Source organism: Apteryx mantelli, chromosome 3, assembly GCF_036417845.1.
Source record: "Apteryx mantelli isolate bAptMan1 chromosome 3, bAptMan1.hap1, whole genome shotgun sequence".
NCBI classification, from domain to species: Eukaryota; Metazoa; Chordata; class Aves; order Apterygiformes; family Apterygidae; genus Apteryx; species Apteryx mantelli.
The window spans coordinates 135,348,171-135,369,421 of NC_089980.1; the positions used below are offsets into that span (position 1 = coordinate 135,348,171).

At 43.0% G+C, this 21,251-nt stretch overlaps 1 protein-coding gene across 1 annotated transcript in view; it reads right to left on the bottom strand.

The window, feature by feature from the left end:
* TFAP2D (transcription factor AP-2 delta) overlaps positions 1-21,017 on the bottom strand; it is a 48,181-nt gene extending 27,164 nt beyond the window's left edge. Inside the window, exons 1-5 of the mRNA XM_067294857.1 lie at positions 20,979-21,017; positions 19,575-20,072; positions 15,976-16,036; positions 4,624-4,789; positions 3,035-3,153 (exon numbers count right to left, since the gene is read on the bottom strand). Of these exons, the coding sequence (XP_067150958.1) occupies positions 3,035-3,153; positions 4,624-4,789; positions 15,976-16,036; positions 19,575-20,072; positions 20,979-21,017 (883 nt within the window). The remainder of the gene's footprint in view (positions 1-3,034; positions 3,154-4,623; positions 4,790-15,975; positions 16,037-19,574; positions 20,073-20,978) is intronic.
* Positions 21,018-21,251: the final 234 nt, after the last annotated feature.

Below are 21,251 nucleotides of genomic sequence, written 5' to 3' on the forward strand. Positions count from 1 at the left end.
TCAACAGTTTTGTTCCCCAGATCATCAATATAGTCAATTCTGTGTCTAGTAAATTTAGTGTTTTAATTAGGTTTGACATGAAAATAAATTACAGATTTTTTAAGTGATATTTTCTGATTTTTATAAATAAATTTGATATTTTTAAATTCATCCAGTCATTGCTTTTACCTGCATCTGCAATCACATTTACACTAAGTCTCAGCCTTATAGAGACATGTCCAAACAGATGGGATATCTATCTTCTCACATCCTTCCTTACTCCTACTGGGGATACTTTCAACTCCTTTGGGACAGCAGTAAGTCTTAACCCTAGCATTGCTGGTACTTAATGGAAAAGTCTTTACACTGTTAGCTAAGCAGTAGAATTTTTTGATTTTTTTAAGAGCCGGTAAGAAAAGTGACCTTTCCCTTCGTCTAATCCAGGCACTAGAGGGCACCCCTCACTTACAGGTTACACAAAGCTCTGTCCCATGCTGCTGTGGATCGTCTTGCAATGCTGATTTTATTCTCCCAGTCCGTGTTTCCACCCATTGCATTGATTTATGTGGATGACAACGCAAAGAATAGGACTGATCTGTGAAAACAGTTCCTACTCTGGATCCCAAAAGTCTTCACCAAAGACGCTAAGGGTGCAGCCTGATCAGAATGAGAACACCACTAACCAGCCAGCAGCCAAAAACAAGTGAGTTTGCAGAAAACAAAGGCCACAGAATAATTTTCACAAAGTCCAGATCTTCACATGACCACCACAGCCTAGCAATTCTCAACAGTCCCTCTTTTGAACTTAGCAATACGCCCAAAGGCTCAGTGGGTTTAGTGAATTTAGAGGAAGAAAAGTCTTAGTCTTGCCAGTGACTTTCAAGATACCTTTGGTCATGACACGTAATCACCACACAACTAGTTTTTGCCTTTTCTTACCTCAAAGCGATATTCAATAGGTCAAGCACATTTTTACCTCACAAAGATACCAAAGACATCAATACATTGAAGACTGTGCTTCATTAACTCCAGTAATAAGAAACTTTATCTAAGAAAAACAAGAATGACACAATCCTAGGTTATTATGAGAAGTCCACACAGTCACCTGAGGTATGGGGATTTAATAAGCCTAATAAATGATTATGTCAGCTTGTGTATTGACATCACATAAGAAAAGCCTATGCTGTTTTCTTCATGTCCTCTAAAACCTGGGGTAAGCACGTGTCTTTCTGCTTCTGCTTCCTCCAGCAACAGGGGCCATTGAGGGACAGTTTCTTTTGAAGGATTCATCTGACAAAATAGTATCGCTTGGGGGTATTACAGCAATAATATTTGCATGTACAAGGGGAGGACAGTTTATACACCCACAAAGTTCAATGAAAACTGCCAAGTCTGATCAAGGACTGTTCATGTAGACAGAAAATGGGCCTTGTCTTGATTTCCGTGGGAACATTAGCACACATGGTGGTCCCTTTCCCCCAAAATTCCAGTATACATGATTCATGCTTAGCATGTCTAGGCAAGCAGGTCCGTGCCAAAGTGAACTCAGTCTCCTCAGCATATGTCGTTAGGAGGCCTCTTAGTCTGAGAGTCTCACAGTAATCCAGTCAAGGAACAAAAGCAATGTCATAGGCTTGAAAACAGGTTTACTATTGGCTTTGAGCAAAGGGCAGGGAGACAAACAGCTCCATCCCTGGGAAAAAAAGGAATCTATTTCTGATTTGCAGTAAAAGTAAATTGTTGTCAATCTCAGGCCAGTAATTGAAATTGAGCTTTCTCCCTCTCCATAGCTTTTAGTTAAAGGGTATATGTCCGTATAGCTCTGTTTATTCTTCTGTGCTAAAACTCAAGACCCGTGAAGGACTGTAAGGAAAGGAACATCTCTTACTACCCTAAACTGGTACCTTTTCTAAGACTGCAACTCCATTTGGGCTCTCTCTTTATTACAGCCAGGTGTGGTTTGGACACACATGTATTTCAGAGCAATCCCAGTGTAGTTCTGTGTGCTCAGTGGTCTCTGAGGACCTGAGTTTCTCCTCTTAGATGCTGAACAATCTCCGCTGTTGTGTATTCAGCTCTGTTCCTGCCTTGTGGAGTCTCCCTCTTTGGAGATATTCAAAACCCAACTGGACAAGATCCCGAGAAACTTACTCTAGCTGACCCTGTTTTGAGCATAGAGGTCTTATTAGAGGATCTCCAGAGGTACCTTCCAGCCTCAACCATTCTGTAATTTTGTGATTCTGCAGTAATATATGCTGAGACTCCTGCCTACTTGCCTAGATCTGTGTGGACATTTCGGGTTATGAACCTAAATGGTGTTGACCTTTATGATGGACTGAGTGCTCTCAACATCAAGAAGGAGGGATCTGAAACTCCCGAGGCTGCTACTCACAGCCAAACAACAAACCAAGTACTTAGTGGATTCACACAGAATAAAAGAGATTCAGGCAGAGTTTCTTCCCTTTGCCTGAGGGGTTTGAACCTGCATCTCCCAGCTGAATGCTCCAAGAGCCTGGCAGTATTTGGTGAATGATATTTAAACAATAAATAAAGACCATGAAAGTATCTCCTGGGTCAGTCTAGAGTTTTTCTGAAAACAGATTTCATTCATTTGGGGGGGGGGAGGGGGGGAAAGGTTGTCTAAATAATATGCCTTCTTATGGGAGAAAAACATCACACTTTTGGATCAGTTCCAGGAAATTCACTAGTCAGAAAAAAAAAGAGAGAAGATAAACAATCCTACTTGTCAAATTGATATAAGACATTCATCTCTCTCACAAGGACACTTGGATCATTGATTTGTAAGTCATATTCCAGCACAAAAAGCACAGATTAATGCTGAGGAAACTGCATGACCAAATCACTTGCTGGGAGTCAAGACACCTCAGAGTGAACTTCCATTTTGCCAGTGGTTCTGTCTGTGGCTTTAGGCAAGTCAATTCACCTCTTTGCACAAAATACAGATTATGGTATTTAACAATGTGACAGAGAAATGCTGTATACAGGGAAACAATTGAATTATGCTTACATTATATTGCAATATTATAAACCGTACCTTCTACCAAAGAAGTCAGAAGTGTGACATTTGCTGCTTTTCGTCTTCCTGCAGGCAAATTCAGTCCCAGTCTGTCTAATTTTTCCCGCAAGCAGCGTCCTCCATTCTTGGATTTTGCTCTGTCATGAGAGAAGAGTAGGAAAGGGAAACTCATCTTTATTCTGCTTTTTTTCTCCCCGCCCATTCATATCACACTAGAAATCATATACACCTTACTAGTAAATATATAGGGTAATGTCTGCTCTGATGACGCCAGTGGAAAGTCTTTCGGAGCCAGATTCTTAACTCCCTACTCCATACATCTACACTCTCATCCCTGCAAAACAGAATGGCTGCATCCAAGCTGCTGATTGGGAATAGTTCACAGTTTGTGCTAATTCCTGACTCATGCCCAGGAATGATTTAGGAGACTGATATTTGGCCTGAGTCAAAAACGTATGGGGACCCTCTAACAGTTTAAAGCAGAGACAACTGAGCCCCAGTGTTCAGGTTCGTGGCCTTGCATTCTTAATACCTTGCCCTGGTATTAATGAGGTCTTTGGTATGAGCATTTAAAGTGAATACGATGTGACTACTAGCTGAAAGCAACTCCAGGGTGAAGCAGCAGCAGAGTGAAATTTTTGAGGATGTAGATTTTGGATTTTGAAGCCCATAAAGGCAGTTAAACGTGACTTGTGCCCTGAAACAATTTTGGGATCTAGTCCTCTGCAAGATGGCTTGAGACAGCTCTTGGACTACTATAAGTCTTAGAATAGTGCAGGTTGTGTAAAATGACTTTCAGCATGAGTATGAGGATCAATGTGGCCTTCAGTGACAGCAGTGAAACAGTCTATGAGTTTCCAGCTAGTTTTGATCAAAGGGCATTCGAGTAGTTTGTGCCATCTAAGTTGATGCCTCAGGGACATTGCGATTTAAATACGCCTGGCTGAATTACAGTTGCCTCCTTGTTTTTCGCTTGTAATGTGATGCACAATCTGCCGCTTTCCTCCTTTCTGTGACTACTCTGCAGGTGTACCCAAATACTTCCTTCTCCTCCAGTGTCTCACAACAAGAAGAACTAAACCAGTGTCTTCTGCTATCTCTGTCCTTTCTGTATTCAAAGCACATTCAAGGAAGGCTGAAAGAGTGAGGCAGCCCCACACCTCCATGTTCTCTTTGTTGGTTTGGCGAGGACTGTGACTACACCTCGTAGAACAGTTTGCTTTCAAATAGTTTCTCAACAAAAAGTCAAATTTGTGGGTCTCGTGAAATTTTCCATGCACAGAGGTTGGTTTGGTTTGGTTTGCTTTTATTATTCAAAACAAAGAAAAACAACACCTGTCCACCTTTTAAGAGCTGATGTAGTAAAAAAAAAAAAATCAGTTCACTGAAAAATGTAACCTTCCTGTGAAAATGGCAACACAATCTTTAATTTTGTTCTTTTTAATTGAAAATGTCCCTAGAAACAGTCTTTACTCACAATCTACACCCTTCTGCTTTCTCAAGCTATGATCGTCTATCCAAGTGGGGGGAAAAAATATATTTGGGGAAAATAAAATCACAGAAATGACAGCACATTCTTGCAGTTGTTATTCTTGCCCTCAACTTACCTTCTCAAAATACCTCCTAAGAGAGAAGCATTGAGGCATTCTGGTGGTGAAAGACGCCTCTTCACCTCTGCAATGGTCACTTTGTATTTAGAAGTGGAGCTGAGTAGAGATAAGCGGCCAGGTACAGAGCAGAACAGGTCAGTGGGGTTCACAACGCAGGTACCACCTACAAAACAAATGAAGCGTTAGAGGGAGGGAACTCTTGTACTCTGACAAATTCAATCATGAGGAGCAATGCTGTCGTGTACTTGTTTTTTTTTTTTTTCTTTATGTTGCACCACAGCCTTTGAGAAGGATGAATGGATTGAAATTTCAGTTCAGGAAAAGTGAAGTATTAGATAACAGAAACTTTACAGTCACGACAGGTCATTAGGGCTACCTCATCTGATCTCGCACTCGGTAAAAATTACATAATGTCAACAGAAGATTCTTGTATCCAGTATGGCAATATCATATGATTGAATCAGATTCAAGTATCACTCATGATTTAAAAAATACAGCTGGTGAAAAATTTAGGATATCTATCCAATGACAAATGCTCATTTTATCTCTCATAGCAGTGTTTAGGATCACAAAGATGCGAGAGAGCTATAGGTTTGCAGTGATTTGCAGCCATAACAGCTTTTCACACCTTTGAACTCTCATATACCTCTAGAGCTAGGTCAGCTCTTAGGCTGATATTAATGACTGAGTTCTACTGAGCTACAGCAGTTTATCTCAGATTAGTTCTGGCACTGTTTATTTCTTGAAAGTAGCAATTATTTGGCCAGGTTCTAAAATTGCTGAACGATCACCAAATCTTTCAACGAAGACTGTGATCAATAACTCCTCAGGCAAAACGGAGCTTTTAACCATATTCATAAAGTTAATCTGTGAGAGAGCAAGAGAGAAAACTTTCTCTGGAGCTGATCCAAGAGGATAGGACAAACTCTCAGAAAAAAAAAAAACTTAAGGACTAACTAGCACATATTTCATCACTAAGTGCAAAGCACTTTTCCTTGACCTGCCTTCTCCAACCTGACTGCAATAATAATAATAAAAAAAAAATCTGTGGAAAAAATAAATCTTACCACTGCATGCACAATTCTTCCCTGGGGGAAAGATGAGAAAAAGAATGAACTGCATATGACAGTGATATAACATATCACATCATTCAGTGTGCTACTGGAAGGAATTCAGATGGTTTCTGTGAGGACGATGATATAAAGACCCTCTTACAGCAGAATGACTTCGTGCACCTCCTTCATGTTTAAAGGAAAGATACTGTATTTTTTAAGCTACCATTACATTTTTTTCTTTCCTATGAACATCTTGCTTCCTTTACACTGCAAAAATTTGCTTTATTATTGTTAGAAATAGAGTACAGTAGAGTACAGTAGAGTACAGTAGAGTAGATTAGCTCTCTTTAGGCCAGATCCTAAGACTTTTACTCTATCTTCTTCCACAAGTAAAACCTCTTAAAATCAAGGTGATTATGTATGTTCCAGCTTTATCAGAGATAGAGGGATATAGTCCAAGGATGAAACTTCATTAAAAGCACACTATTGCTTGTTTGCGTAAGGCAAACAGAATTTCTCTCCAAATATTTCAGCTCTCAAAGGTACGTTTAAACATTTGCACTGACAACAAAGTTGGAAAAGAACATCTCTTGGTATAAATCCCAGATGGGTGAGATTCTGACTCAGAACAGCAGGGTATTTTAGGACTTTTCAAATTACAGTATAGGCAAGTTGTTAGTGTCCACTTCTCTGTTGGGATATAAAGACAAATCATGCATCAAAAAATGCATACACATGAAGGTCACATATGCACATTTTTGCACAGCTTTGTGTTACAGTATATGAGCTCAGATGCTCAAATGCAGAAATCTGGTGCCACATGCCTGAATTTCTTTTCTTTCTTTTTTTTTCTTTCATATTTAAGGCAAGGCTGCACAGAAAACTATAAATATTTTCAATCAACATTTTCAAACTTCTGGTCTGTAAGGTGCATTTGTGAAGAGTGTTAACACTGGGTAGATTTGTTTGTTTGGCATCTCTTGCCACACTGATACACAAATATATATACACACATGTACATATATATGTGTCAAGAAAACAGTAGCAATGGGTACATATTTATTTACTTCAATAAGTCTGTAAATTTTATGATCAGTGAGACTGCACTGAAATCAGTGCAATATTAAAGTTTATCTCCTTGCCAGGTTAAGCTTGTATGTGCTCCATTTATACCAGATAAATAGTTGTTCCTTTAATCCAAAAATATATTATCCTGCAGCTGCTCCTACCCTAACCAGATTTATTGGAACACTTCTCATTACTACTTAGTAAAAGGTTAATTGCAGCCTAAAATGTTTAAAAACACCTTGACAAGCAATTCCAAGTAAGCCAGGTATAGGTTAAATGTAAAATAAAACAAGTCAAAGTCATTTGCTTTCCAGAAACATGGAGAACAAGTTGCAAATTACAAGAAGGCAAAATCTGTTGCATATAATTATTTCACTATATTAATTATTCATTGACACAGCAACAGAGAGCAGTGTGGTGCTTTCCAGACAAAGCTGTGTCCTTGTCTCAAACTGCATGCAGCTTTCGAGGCAAGGCTTTCCTCCCCCAGACACCACCTTGGAGAGGTGAGGGATGACGTTCTGGCCTTGACACCAAGCGGTAGCAAAAAAAGAAATAGCAGTAAATAAAGGTAAGGCTGGTGGAAACGGAAAAGATAAGTGTAACCACACTGGAGGATGAGGGGTTATGTTTTCTGCCAAACACACACTCTTTAGTGTACTCTGGTTGTGTATTAAAGCGGAGAAATTATGTTGTGAAGAAGTGCAGCTCAATAGGGAGAGGACAAGATATTTTATATCGCATTAAGCAGCAGTGGCAGCGACCAGCTTTTCCTTCGTGTCAGCCCAATGCCCCTGTAGCTGCTGTTAGAAAAGTCAATCATTGTTCAACCACTGAGCTGCTCTTGTGATAACGGGGTCTTTGAGAGGTGGGACACTAACAGAAAACAGTTAAAGAAGCAGAAGGAAGTGCCCGTAAAAAGAAAATGGAAATAATGCCTTTCACAAGTCTGGCAGTTCAACCCAGAGATCCATATTCCTCTTTGTAGCTTTTACTTTCTTTAGAAATGTTTACGGGCTAGATTCTGGTGTCAGGATACATAAGAAGTAGTTATCTCATGAGATGAGCCCCATATATAGCCACGGCAAGGTAATGTGCCCACCAGTGTACATAAAGAGGGGAGACTGCAGCCGATTGCTTCCTAACCCATGCAAGTGGTCCTACTTTGAGGCTAGGAAAAAGAATATCCGAGCAGGTGGAAGCTGAGATAACTGGTATGATGGCCCAGCAGATTGCTTCAGCAATTTACTGGTCCGGGTACCACCCGACATGGACCTGCGAACTTTAAAGGGCTCCTTTTAGGACAGCTGACTATTCACGCAGTGAAGTGATTACGTGGTCTGGTCCCACATTAACTGTTGTCATAAAATGCTGTGTTAGATATGACTATAACCAGTGGTAGTTGTGTAGCTACAGTTGCAAAAGTCTAAGGGCACAAGCGAGACAAGATTTAGATGAAGAGGGAATATCTTTTATATTACAACTGATAGATTTGGAGAAAAAAATGAGAGAAGCTTTCAGGCACACAAACCCTTCTTCAGGGCTTGTCTTTTATCCAGATCTATTCAATTACTTCTTCTTTCTTCACAGCATAATTCACCCTCTGATCTGTCATCTTCGTGCTGATTTCAACAAGTATAATTGTTCGAAAGAAGAAGGACAGGAGGAGAAGACAGACACTTTGTGGAGAAGGAACAGCAGACCACATCTGAGTGGAAGACCCTGGGCCCAATTCTGCCATATCCTGAATCACTTCAGCTACAATAAATTCAACTGGAAGGTGAGATTATTGTCAAATGGTCTGAGAGAGAAGAATAAGGAAAGACTACGTTCATTTTTGCGGCCCCTCTTTTGGGGCCCAATCCTTTTCTCTCTGGCTGACTGGTTCAGCCTTGAGCGCTATGTACTCCATTGTGTGAACTGCGCTATTGCTTCATTTCCTAAGCCCAGAACAAACAAAAGTTAGGCTACGTGATATTGAAAAAGGTAGTCACAGCAAACGTCGGGAGAGTGTTTCCCCTTCCTTGTTCCTGCCTGCCCATCAAATAACGCAAGTCAGTGCAAAAAGCCAGCACACAGTGATGAGGAGTTGTGTAGATGACAGCAGTGAGAACAGCAACAGAGCCATACTCTAACCCAACGGCAACATGCTCCAGTCTTGTCAACACAGTGAAAATCCCAAAAACTCGTGATGCAAAAGGGGATTGTTCTATTTTGATTGTAGGCTTTCCTTTGTATAGATGAGCAGGACAACAGGGTGGCTAGAGATGATTTATTCTCTGATTAAGTTATGCGCTTAGGCATCTGCTCAAATGTAAGTCCCCCCAATGCCCTCAGCATTAAATATTTGTGTAACTTCATATTGTCAAAATACCTATTCTCATATTATTCTTCCGCAAAGTAAAAGGTAAAAACACATTTTATACCTTTCATAACAAGTAATGCTATTGCTTTATTAGAAATAGAGAAAATTCCATCGATATCATGGGATCACCTTTTAGCATGTTAGATATAAAAATTTTTTTTTAATGTATGTGTATAATTTTGTATAGATAAACACATACTCACACTCTCCAATGTAATTTCTTGTTTGTTAATAGTAACAGCTGCAATACGACGGGTAATTTATATTTGTTCAAGAAAAGGTAGTCCCTTTCTCCAAAATATTCACCCACAAATATAGTGCCGCTATGGAAGGAAACTGCCTAGTTTACTGGTGACAATGCTGAGGATGTGCTGTTTGTTTTGTTTTCCAGGATATATGTATTTGTGTATGCTTGTGTACATTATTAAGTATAAGCGCGTGTGAGTGCCTAGAGATTAATCTTGTATAAAATATTAATAACGTGCTATGCTTTTTATTAGTCCATTATTTATATCTACAGGTGCTGTTATTAGGAGTCTACAGCTTATATTTTCTGCTCTGTTCTGAAATTCTGGCAAGGTTACAATATGCTACAAAATGAAGGCATGAAAATTTGCCCCTCTTCAGCTTTTTTTCCTCTAACAAGTGGCAAATCTAGGCAATCAGTTAACTGTATATGGTTTATCAGTCTTATTTAATCCCATGTTCAGTTCCCAAAGGTCTATAAGCTATTTAAATTATCTTCAAATTATCCTCAAATGACCCAATAATTGGGTCTGGAACTAAATATTCAAAATTCTAAAACTCATGTACTTTAGTCAGGAAAAATATAGAATAAGTATCGCTCCCCCCTCCACGCACAGTTATCCTTTTTTTTTTTTTTTAATTTATGAGTTAAAACTTTGCATTATGTAACTAGTCACATAAACCAGATCATTTCGTGGCCATGAACAATTCTGAGAAAACGTCCTTCACCACAACATTCATCCTATGGAAGCACGGGCATACCTGTGTGCACAGAATATTTTTTATATATAAACTAGAAGATAAGCGTGGATTATTCAGTCAGGTTTAACACCTCATATAACTTAAGCACATCTACTCAGTGGGAATGATGAGGTCAGCAGTTTTTAAGACCAGTCACTTAAGCACGTACAGCGTTTAAGAGAACTAAGCGTTTAAGTTTAGACCACGCAAAATATAGCCTGGCAGAAGCAAGGAATTGTGGTGGAAACACAATAGCATAAATAAAGAGGATCCGTTTCTGCAACTCAACTTTGAAGACTGCACCGATCTGCAAAAAGACCTTAAGTCTCGGCCACCCGGGAGAAGCGCTCCACCGGCGCTCCAGTGCAGGAGCTCACACCTCCCCAGCTCTCAGGGTGAAGCACAGGGACCCAAACCACGAATAGAGCCCAAAGAGAAGAAGAAGAAGAAGAAGAAGAAGAAGCCCCATTTCTCTTTCGTATGCACAAGCCGCAAGAGCTCCTCCGCACTTTCCCGTGCCCGCTCCGGCTGTGCGTGCGCGCTCTTCGCCACGGGTTTTGCCCTCCGCGTGTGAGCGCGGGGTGAGGGTTTGAGGCTCTGCCCGTGGCGTCCCACGCGTTGCGCTGCGTGCGGGGGCAAAGCGAGCGGTGCCGGCGGGGGGACCCGGGCCCTCCGCGGGGGTGCGCGGAGGGGGCGCTGGCAGGTGGCGCGTGTGCGTGGCCTTGCGCTGCCGAGCGTGTGTGTGTGTGTATGTTTGTGAGCTCGCGTGTTGTGTTCAACCCTACGCGGGGGGGGGGGGGTCCTGCTGGGTGCCCCGTGTGCTTTCTCCCTTTTCAGCCGTGTGTGTTGCTGTCCACGCGTGCCCTGCTTGTCTACGCTTTTTGCCCTGCGTGCGTGCCCGGGTTTGCGGGGTGCGGGGGATTGCGCTGTGCTGTGTGCGCCGCGTGTGCGCGGCTCCGAAATCCCCGCTCACGCAGGACAAGCCCGAGACTGTGCCGACCACGGAAGCCCCGAGCTCGGAATAGAGCAAGAAGAGGTATAAAACACAACCTTCCCCGTCCCACCAGGGAGAGGGGAGCAGCACAGACCCCAGGATCCCTGCCCAAAGGCTTCCTACCGCCCCTCTGTACGTAGCCACAAAAGATCTCCTCGCAGATCAGCAGAAAAAAAAAAAGCTTCAACCCCCCCCCAAAAGCCATCCTCACATCCTTTTCCTAAACTTTTCCCAAAGGGGTCGCTCCCTCCAGGACCATTTTGGAAGAAGTCAGCTCTGCTCCCTTCCCGAGCAGGCGATGCCCTGACAGAGCCCGCTGCAGCCCCGCTTCTCGGACACCTCCGCCGCCTTCCCCAGCCCCAAACTCCCGGAGACCTGAAACTCGCCGCCCGATTTGGGGAGGCGCTGGCTTTAGTCCGCGGGAGATTATCTCAGCTGGAGCCGCGAGGGCCATTAATTAAGCCAGCTATTTAGGGTTTTAATGCGATTTAAATTGGCCCTTGGAAGAGGAAAGAAAGGAGAACAAAAAAAAAAAAAAAAAAAAAGACAACACTACTAATGACAGCGCATTAGGACCCGAACACACGGTAATGGGCTTTTACCGGAGTCCCGAGGCTCTTGCGGGGCGCAGAAGAGCCGGGGAAAGGGAAAGGCGAGAAGAGCGAGGCGAAGGCAGTCGGAGCGGACCTGCCCCGAGGCCGCCTTGGCTGCAAAGCGGGGCTCCTGGCGGGGAGATCCGCGGGCCTGAGCCTGGCTCTTCCCCTGGAGCCGGCCAGGGAAGGGATCACGCGGGGGATGTAAGCCCCTGTACCTTGCCCACCTGGGAAAAAGCCTGGGTAAAGCAGTGGAAAAGTAGTAGCGCCCCAGCCCCCTGTTTTCTCCCCGTCGCCTGTGCCCCAAAACTCTCCTGGAGGGGGGTGCAAAGCCTTCACTCGCCTCCTACAACCTCCTTGCCCAGAAGTTCGCCCTTAATGACTGAGTCGTCAAGAGGCAGTTTAAGGGCCTCAAATTAAAATTTCGGGTTGGGGAAGAGGATCAAGGCTCAGCGAGCGCCTTTCAAATGAGAGGCGCTACTACGGCTAAGTACATAAAAGGCAGACGCTAGAAAGGGGAGCGTCTTTCCCCGGATTTTATTGGCAGACTTTATGGTGACTGATGCTTGAGCTTTTAAGAAGAGTATTTTTTTTTTCATTCTTTCCTTTTTCTTCTTCCTTTCTTTCTTTTTTTTTTTTAATCAAATAAGATCTGAGGATGCTCCTAGCTAGGCACTAATGCATTCGGATGTCAGTCACCTCTAAGCGATTTGACAAACTCAAGATCTCTTAAAACGTGCAGAGTTCAGATCATATTAATTCCCCAAAAATGTTTTGATTCAAAGAAGTTTGTATTTTATGTTGCCAAGGGCAATCGAAAAAGAGCTATTGCCGATAGGTTGGCCCTTCTCTCTTCATGGCCCAGAGGCGATAGCAGTATTTAAGCTTCTGAAATTAGCCTGGGGCAGGAACGATGGATGATCACAAAGCGAAACAAGAGCTTTTTTTGGAGTTTGCCATCTCGATTTCATAAAACGATGCAGGCCAAATGTCACCGTGTTGTCTTTTTAATCCAAATATATGGAGGTGAGGACACCAAAACTGCATACATTTCGTGTACGACGGATGGCGAAGAGATGGGTGTGGAAGGGGGCTTGGAGGGGAGCATTTTAAAAAGAAGCTTCCACAAAAAAAAAAAAAAAAAAAAAAAAAAGGCGGGGGGGGGAGAAAGAGAGAGAGAAAGAGAGAAATCAAACAGGAATCAGGTTCTTCTGCTTTTAAAATGGCAACCTAGAAGGGAATTAAAAGGGAGTGGGTATGTAATAAAAGCCTGAGACGATTAATGGGAATGTATAAGAGGGGAGGGATTTTTTTAATGATTAAAAAACACAGACGACTCCTGTAAATAGAAGCTTCATTTCTTCAAGTGATTTCTTTTGAAACGAGCGATCTGAATATTCAACTTTAAGGCAAAGCTCCACTCTGTATGTACAACATTAATATGATCTCTGCAGAATTTGGTACTCAGAAATATTAACATATCAAAGCCGCTGCCTGAGGCTAGAGAAGCTATCGATACACGAGCAGTAGGAAAAGTAAAGATTATTGGTTCTGATGGTTAGAGCAGGGAAGCTCCGGGCTAAATCCTGCACACCATTAACTGAAAGTGATAGCATGGGGATCTCTGCCCTGGAATCGGTGGCAAATATTTTCTCTAGCTAGTAATTAGCTCGCCAGCACCTAAGCCTTGCAAAAATCTTTTACTTTCCGAGCCTCATTAAAAGCAAACACCAAATCACTGCACTAAACAATCTCGAAGGCAGATGATATGTGCAATGGCAGCCAGAGATGGAAGCGGGGAAGAGCCGTGCTTGTGAGGTTTGTCATTCCTATCAGTATTAATACCAGGATTGCTAACCACGGGCCTTCCTAAAGATTGCTTTTTGGAGAGGACTACAGAATAGTGTTTGCCCATTGGGAAAGTATTTCTCTCTCTCTCTTTCTTTCTTCCTTTCTTCCTTGCTTCCTTTCTTTCTCTCTTTCCCTCTCTTTCTTTCACTCTTTCTCGCTCTTTTGCTTTCTGTCCTTTTTTCTCTTTCTCTCTCTAGCTTTCTTTTTCTTTTTCTCTTCCTCTTTCTCTTTCTCCTTCTCTTTCTTTCTCCTTTTCTTTCTTTTCTCTCTCTTTTCTGTCTTCTTCTTCTCTTCTTTTTCCTTCCTTCCTTCCTTCCTTTCTTCCTTCCTTCCTCCCTCCCTCCCTCCGTCCCCCTCCCTTCCTTTTCTTTCCTTCCTTTTCCTCTTCCTTCTTTCCTTCCTTTTTCCTCTCCTTCTTGCTATCACATTTAAAACACTCAAAAGCAACCTTTACAAAAATATATGTGTGTATTAGTGAAAAAATAAAATAAAAAATCTGACACAAGATGTTTAAAATATTAGGGAAGCCACTCTCTAGTTAATATATTCTTACTGATGTATTACTAGAAAAGAAGTCTGATTTATTTATATGGGATACTGTATAGCGCTTAGGCGCAGGATGTTTGATTACTGCTAACACCTATCGCTTTTTTTTGAAGTCGGACACAATATTTATTATGTATTTTTAATATACATTTGAAACTTATACGCTCGTCTTTGATATCGTCCCTGAATATGCCAAGAGATAGATAGCAGTGCAGTAGTAGTTCAGCACTTAGATCAGGGTAGAGAAAACCTTGAACTTGCATCCTGGATTTCCTATACTATCAATCTTTAAATCCTTGAATAATTTGATCGCTTTAAAAAAGAGATAGAGAGAAAGAGAGAGACTTGACTATAATCATCTGCACAGGTAATTGGAATCTCCTTAGCAGGAGCTGGAGAGATGAATAAAGTGGAGTTGAGCTGAGCTGAGGTTTAAATCGCCCATCAGCTGGGATATGAGAACCACAGTCAAACATGACAGACACCGACCCCATCTGAAGGGGATCCAGCCTTTCCCTCTCCCTCTTTTGGCGAACAACCCCCGCTTCTTCCGAGGAGGTCAAAACCGAAAGCACTGCCTTGGGGGTAATTAATATCAGCGGGAATCAGTGACACACGCACCGAGAGCACCCGGGGTTTGCTAGCTCGCATCCCGGCGAGGGGCAGCGCGGAGTCCCGCCGCCGCCTCCCGCCCTCGCCCGGCCGCGGCGGCGAGCGGAGCTGTCCGTTCAGCACCACGCCGCCGCCGCCGCCGCCGCGCCGCCCGCCCGGCCCCGGCCCCGGCCCCGGCCCCGGCCCCGGCCCCGGCCCCGGCCCCGGCCCGCCGCTCCCGCCGGCCGCCCCGCGGAAAGCCCAGACAAAGCCGCCCTCCCTGCGCCCCCGCCTCCTTTCCCCACCGCGGCTGCGGTTTCTCAGGGAGCGCTTCCCAAAGGGGCAGGAGGCGCTGGGAATGGAGCCCCCCCCCCCCCCCCCACCACCACCCCGATCGGCTGAGGATAACCGCCTGTGTGTCCACTCGTTCCCAGATCTGCTCCTCACCCTGAGGCGGTTATTTCTGCATAAAGTTTGCCGAGGGAGCTGGCTGCTAAAATCAGCTTTCTGCCACTATCCTGTCACTTCACCGAAAATCTCTCCCTAAATATCGACTTTCAAGGCGGAAATAATGAACAAGGAAAGACAATAATTGAGTGAGAAGAGCGTATTCCAAGAGGCTGAGCCCCGAAGTAGCCTGTCTCCGACTGCATTATTCGTTTTTATACTGTGAATGAAAGTATGGATTTTAAGCTTGTTAGAATATGTTCCTACATTAGGCCTTTAGACTTCTTCTGTTTCTTTTCGCAGTAAATAATGATAATAAGCCCCCAGAACGCTCAAATTCCCCAAATGTTGAAGAACTGAGTAAGAATTCAAATCTTGCCTCTAACTTCGACATTAGATATTTTCATCAATAGATGGTATCAAATAAAGTTACGCTGTCAAAAGCGGGTTCCACACTGGCCTGTAGCGTTACTGAAATCACATTTCCAAAAAAGCTCTTTCCTTTCCCCACATGAGATCAAACTGCCAATTTAACAGCCCGGAGCCAGGGAGCACGTTTCTGAAACTCACTATCAGGGATCAACTCGATAAAACGAGACAAGAGAGCTCTGGATTCAGCGGGATTATCCGAGAGCTACCGAGGAACAGATCACTTGTAAAGTGCAAATGGACTGTGAAATGTGACGTGCTCTAAGCCAGTTTGGACATACTTCTGTCAAACCTCAAATTATCAGTATTTCAGCAGTAAATCCAAACTACGCTAAACAGTTGCAGAAGGAAAGAGAGAGAAAGAAACAGAAGGCTTTTTTATGTTAAAAAAAATTATAGTCACAAGTATTTACAACCTCTTACCTCTTCTTATCACACCTCCTTGACCGTTCAGTACAAGTCCACACTGGGCCTCCACTGAGCTCTTAAGTAAGGATGGGAAAAAAGGAAAGAAAAGAAAGAAAATTCAGATACCGAAACCCACAGACAGATCATACGGCTTTTGCTTTGTCACAGGACTCTCTCAGGAACAATAGTTAAGGTGAACTGGAAAAACAGAAGTATTCTCACCGAATTCAACGCGAAAACACACCGCCATCCTGCAGTCTGTCCCTACCTCATGAAATGCAGAACAATGTCACTTTCTTTGTCATTTAAATACGAATTTCTCCTGGACGGAGGAGGTTGATCGGTAGCTATACGGCAGGATAGAGAGGCAAACAAGTATTCTTGAGAGAATAGTGTGTTCGGACCTTACAGATATATACGCGCTCTGCAGTTGCGTAAATACATGTGCTTTTGGACGCAGAAACTTAAAAATACACGGTTTTATATACTATATCTGTATGTTTACATACAGTAATATATATGTGTGTTCACATCTAAATATATATGTTTAGTGACGCATATATATCGACTTCCAAAGTGTACGCAAAGTACACAAAGAGGAGCTGCTGGTGGGCTTTGCCGGCTATGCAAAGTCAAGGAGTGCAACAATGGGGACGAGGATATGCGTCTGTCTGCGCGTGTGTCTGTCCATAGGTGGGGACGAATACGCATCTGTGTGCATACACGCACGTATACACAGCTACACAGGCACATATATGTGAGTACGGCGTGAAGAACCCTCCAAAAGCCTGCCTACGGGTTCTGCTGTGCATCCGAAGAGAGCTCGCTTCTTTATTCTCCTGTTAAGACTCTTATTATTTTGAGATCTTCGCCCTCTTTAATAAATATTTTTATTGGAATCATAAAAGACTTGAAAGGGTTGGGTTTTCTTTGGGTTTTCCTTATGTTGGGGGTTACAAAAAACACAACAAACCAAACCTAAATCTTTGCCCGGTGGAAATGTGTTAAAGACGCATTTTCCTTTACAAACAAACGAGGTATTGGACATGAAAGAGGCCTTTAAGGGTGTTAACCTACTCAACAGCCCGTGAAGAGTTAAGTAAATGCGGAGAGAGTCGGTGCATAATAAAAACCCCACTTTACAAAACAACCTTTACAGTCCTGGCTCTCTCCCCCACTTTCACCATATTGGCGCTGGCCCTGTAAGACCTTCCTTTTCAAGGCTCTTTTTTATTTTAAGTGTTCTGCCTTAAAGTGATTATGAAATCAATATGAAAAAAACTTGGCGACTGAGCATAAATTAAAGCGGTGATGGGAAAAGGTGTGACAGTTTTCTTTGTTGCCCATGGAAAATCTTTTTAGGGCACTGAAAGATGCCACTCCAGCTCCAAGACTGTTTGCATCTGTTAGGCTGACTTAAACCGCCCTCGAAACTATTGGACATTCACTTAAAATTCTGTGCAGGGAAAAGTATATTTACATTTGTTGCATTTGAAATGAGGCATATGCTGATGAACGTTTTAAAAAGAAAGACTAAGGAGAAAGGGGGAAGACTGGTTAGACCATAATTTTGGTTTAAAAGTGTTTGCGTGCAGTCTTATTTCTGTTCGCCACCAAAACGCTTCCCACTAAGCCCAAGGTGATATTCGCAAGAGTCTAAGTTTGTTCTGAATCACCTAAATCATAAAGACAAATATTAGTATTTTCAACTTCTCACCGCTCAGGCTTTTCGATACCTCAATACACTTCCCTCTTCTTTTCGGAAAAGAGGAAGGAGGGAAATAAATAAATGGTTAGGTACAAAGACGTAAGTGGAAAATTAGGATATTTATCTTCGAATAAAGTGTGATCGAAAGATGAATATTTTCGAAAGAAAAGCTGTTTATTTTTTCTTCTTTAAATAAATAAAATAAGAATGTGCCTCTAGCAGCTTAACCAAACCTTTTTTTTTTTTTAAAAAAAGGGGAAACATGTTGTTTGGTCGGATGACATTGCATAAATGACCAGTTGAATGGCACTAAGTCGAAAATTGGATAAACTATGGTGCTTTTTTGCCCGGGACTTAGGCATTGTCTGCTGTCTTGCAAACGTTCCTAATCCCCTCTTTTGAAAAATACAAGGCTTTGTGCCTGCCAAAGAAAAAAAATTTGTACAGATACAAAAAAATCAGCAGCAGACGTGGTTATAAAAAGGAGTAAATAGGTTTTAGTTGGGCTGAGCAGTGAATGGCAGACTTTTTTTTTTTTTTTTTTTTGAGGGGGGTAACATAAGGAGATCCTTGTGAAAAATGTAAACAAAAATGCCCAGAGAAGATAAAATTATATAGTGAATTTTAATGGAGAAAGCCAGGTTTAAATAGTTAGGGTTTCCTCCACGCGAACATAAAAGATAACGTTTTTGTTGGGTTGTTGGGTTTTTTTTCCCCTTTAAAAAAAAAAAGATTTTTTTTCCTCCGATTTAAATAGAGGGTTTGGGAGTTTCTTTTTAAAGGGAAGAAAATAAGCTTTCTTAGTTCTACAAACTTCGGGGTTTTCCGAGATTTTGACTCCTATGTGTCTTTGGAAAGAGCCGGCTTTGTGTGAATGGGAGCGAAACAAGGGGGGAAAGAGAGTACAGTAAATACGGCCAAATTTGGGAGCCTTCGGTTTTTCAGTTGCGTTTGATTTGGGAGAGCTTTCCGAAATGAGCACTATTTACAGGAGGGCGTTGTTTTCATTTCTGAATACAATTTTCATTTCAGGCATCAGCTGAATTTACCAGCGGTGAATCTTTAGTTGATGGGGAAAGGCTTTCTGAGCGGGCAGAAGTCAGGTTATGATACATATAAATAGAGGTTTTTGACGGGTCCAGAGCCCCGTTGAGGGGGGGGGACAGATGAATAGATAGAGAGATAGGTACATAGAAGAAATCAGCTCATCTCTTTGTATCCCTCCCTATCAATATCTAGATCTGATATTGCGAGGGATTTTTATCATACTGAATATTTCTGACGAGCATTTGCTCCCGTTTATTTCTTCCCTGCTTTATGCCTCAGAGTTCAACGGGAGGTTTGCCTTTCTACGTGTGCGGAAAAGCAGATTTCTTTTTCTCCTGTCCTGCCTTTTCCTGTTTTCCCACTTCATCCCTTCCTTAGCACGTTTGCCTGCTATGTCGGTGCAAGTTATTCAGACGGATGCGCTCGCCGAAAGAAAGGAAAAGTTAAAGAAAAGCAGGGAGGGGCGTTTGGTGTGGTTTGGTTTGTGGCTCTTGCTAATGCCTCTGATGAGGGCAGTGCACACGCACACACCCCGAAATCTCCCGACGAATCCCATGGTCTCCGTCTAAACAGAGACACAAGCTACGCTGTGAAGTCAGGCGCGAGTTTTTTTTTTTTTGTTTGGCCAAGAAAGACTACTTGCTTCCCCCCCCCCCCCCAATTTTTTTATTGTTCTTATTCTGAAGGGGACGGGCTCTGGACCGGATTTGGGGTGAATCTTCCCTCCTTTGTATGAGCTACACGAGAGCTATTCTGAGCAGAGGAAAACGGGGAGGGTGCGGGGGGTGGGGGGGGTGGGGGGACAAGGCAGGGGGAGGGGAGAAGAAGGTGCCTCGGAAGGAGCTCGCACGCTATTTACCTGCAAATCGTCTGCTCCCGAGGCTGCAAGCCCGAGGCTTGGTCCCGGCAGGAGTCTTTGATCTGGATGCATCCCATATTGGGACCCATGGCTCATAAGAGACAGGTCGTGGCGGCGGTAAGCATCTAAGCAGCCCAGCTCCCTCCTCTGCTCGTCCAGGCAGGAGGACTTGAGCGCCCGCGCATTGTGCAGGTTGATGAAGTCGGTGGGTTCCCCGTGGTGGATCTGCTGGTAGTACTGCTGCGAGTGGTGCAGGGAGTTGAGGGAGTAGGCGTCAGGGGTGACGGCCGGGTGGCTGTGCTGGAACTCGTAGTGGAAGGACTGGTGGTGCAGGGGGGTGTACTGGTGGTTAGTGGAGAAGTACGGGGAGGCGAACTCGGTGCCCGTGGTAGAATAAGTGAGCGGAGACGAGGAGGAATAGGCGACGGTCGAGTTGGCCACAGACTCCAGGCATCCCAGCTGCATCAAGCGGTAACTGTTTGATCCATCGTGACGTATCTGAAAGGAAGAAGTGAAAAGAAGACCCAAAAACTGGAGGTTTGTCATTTAAAACCCCGGGTGCGGGTCTTCCAAGCACGCTGTCCTGCATCGCTTCTCGCCCTTCAGAAGCGTCTAAGCCTGCGAGCTGCAACCCCAGCCACAAAAGCTCCTTTCCCACCTTGGGCTGGTGCCATAAAGGTCTGTTCAAAAAATCATAAACAGCCCAGCCTGCCCTTAATACCGTCAAGCGAAAGAAATCCACGCACTGAAATAAAAAAAAAAAAAATCTATCTATCTATTTGTCCATCCATCCATCTATCTATCCACCTCCTGATCACAGCTGTAATATCTGGGGCTGACACAAAAAGTCATCAAACAGAAGAAACTAACGAGAATACACACAAGTCCCGTCCCTATGTTAGAGCGTTACACATTGAGAAAGCTTTGCCGCCTGCTCGCCTTTCTCTCTCCCTTCCCTTCCCTTTTTTTTTTGAACCCCTATTTTTCTTTCTTTTTTAAATAACGAATCAGATCCAAAATTTCCCCCCTCCTTTTCCTGTGTATTGAAAGAAAAGGGGAGTCCTGCTTTTTAGCGAGAACTCCCTGTTCCTGGCGAGCTGGTGATTTCTCTCCACTTCATTATATTATTAGGGGTATTATTCTGATTTTCGTTCTGGCAACGGTTTTAACGTGGTAATGAGTTGCCCTTTCTGGCGACAGATGTCATAACGAATTTTCTCTCTATACTTCTTTAAGTTATCTCTGAAGCCGGATTATAATTAAATGTAACGGTCCAATATGGATTTAAAAAAAATGGAAACAACCACACAGGCACATACACACACACATATGCACACACACGCACACACACATACACACACACGCGCACACACACGCACACACACTCTCACACACACAAAATACCTCTGCATCGTGGACGAGACCTGGAAAGGTAGTTGACATTTTTTGGTTCTCCGAAAAAAATAAAAAAAAGAAAAAAACTCTGGATAAAATTCCCCTCTCCAAATTAGAAAAAAAAAATAAAATAAAATTTAAAAAATCCAAAGTTCATGTATTTCCCCAATTTTTTTTTAGAAAAAAATCTCTACAGACAGAGAGAATTTGAAATGTATCTGCATAGATCAGATCTCTCGCTTTTCCATGCACCTCCTTAAAAACCTGTAGGAACAAAATTTT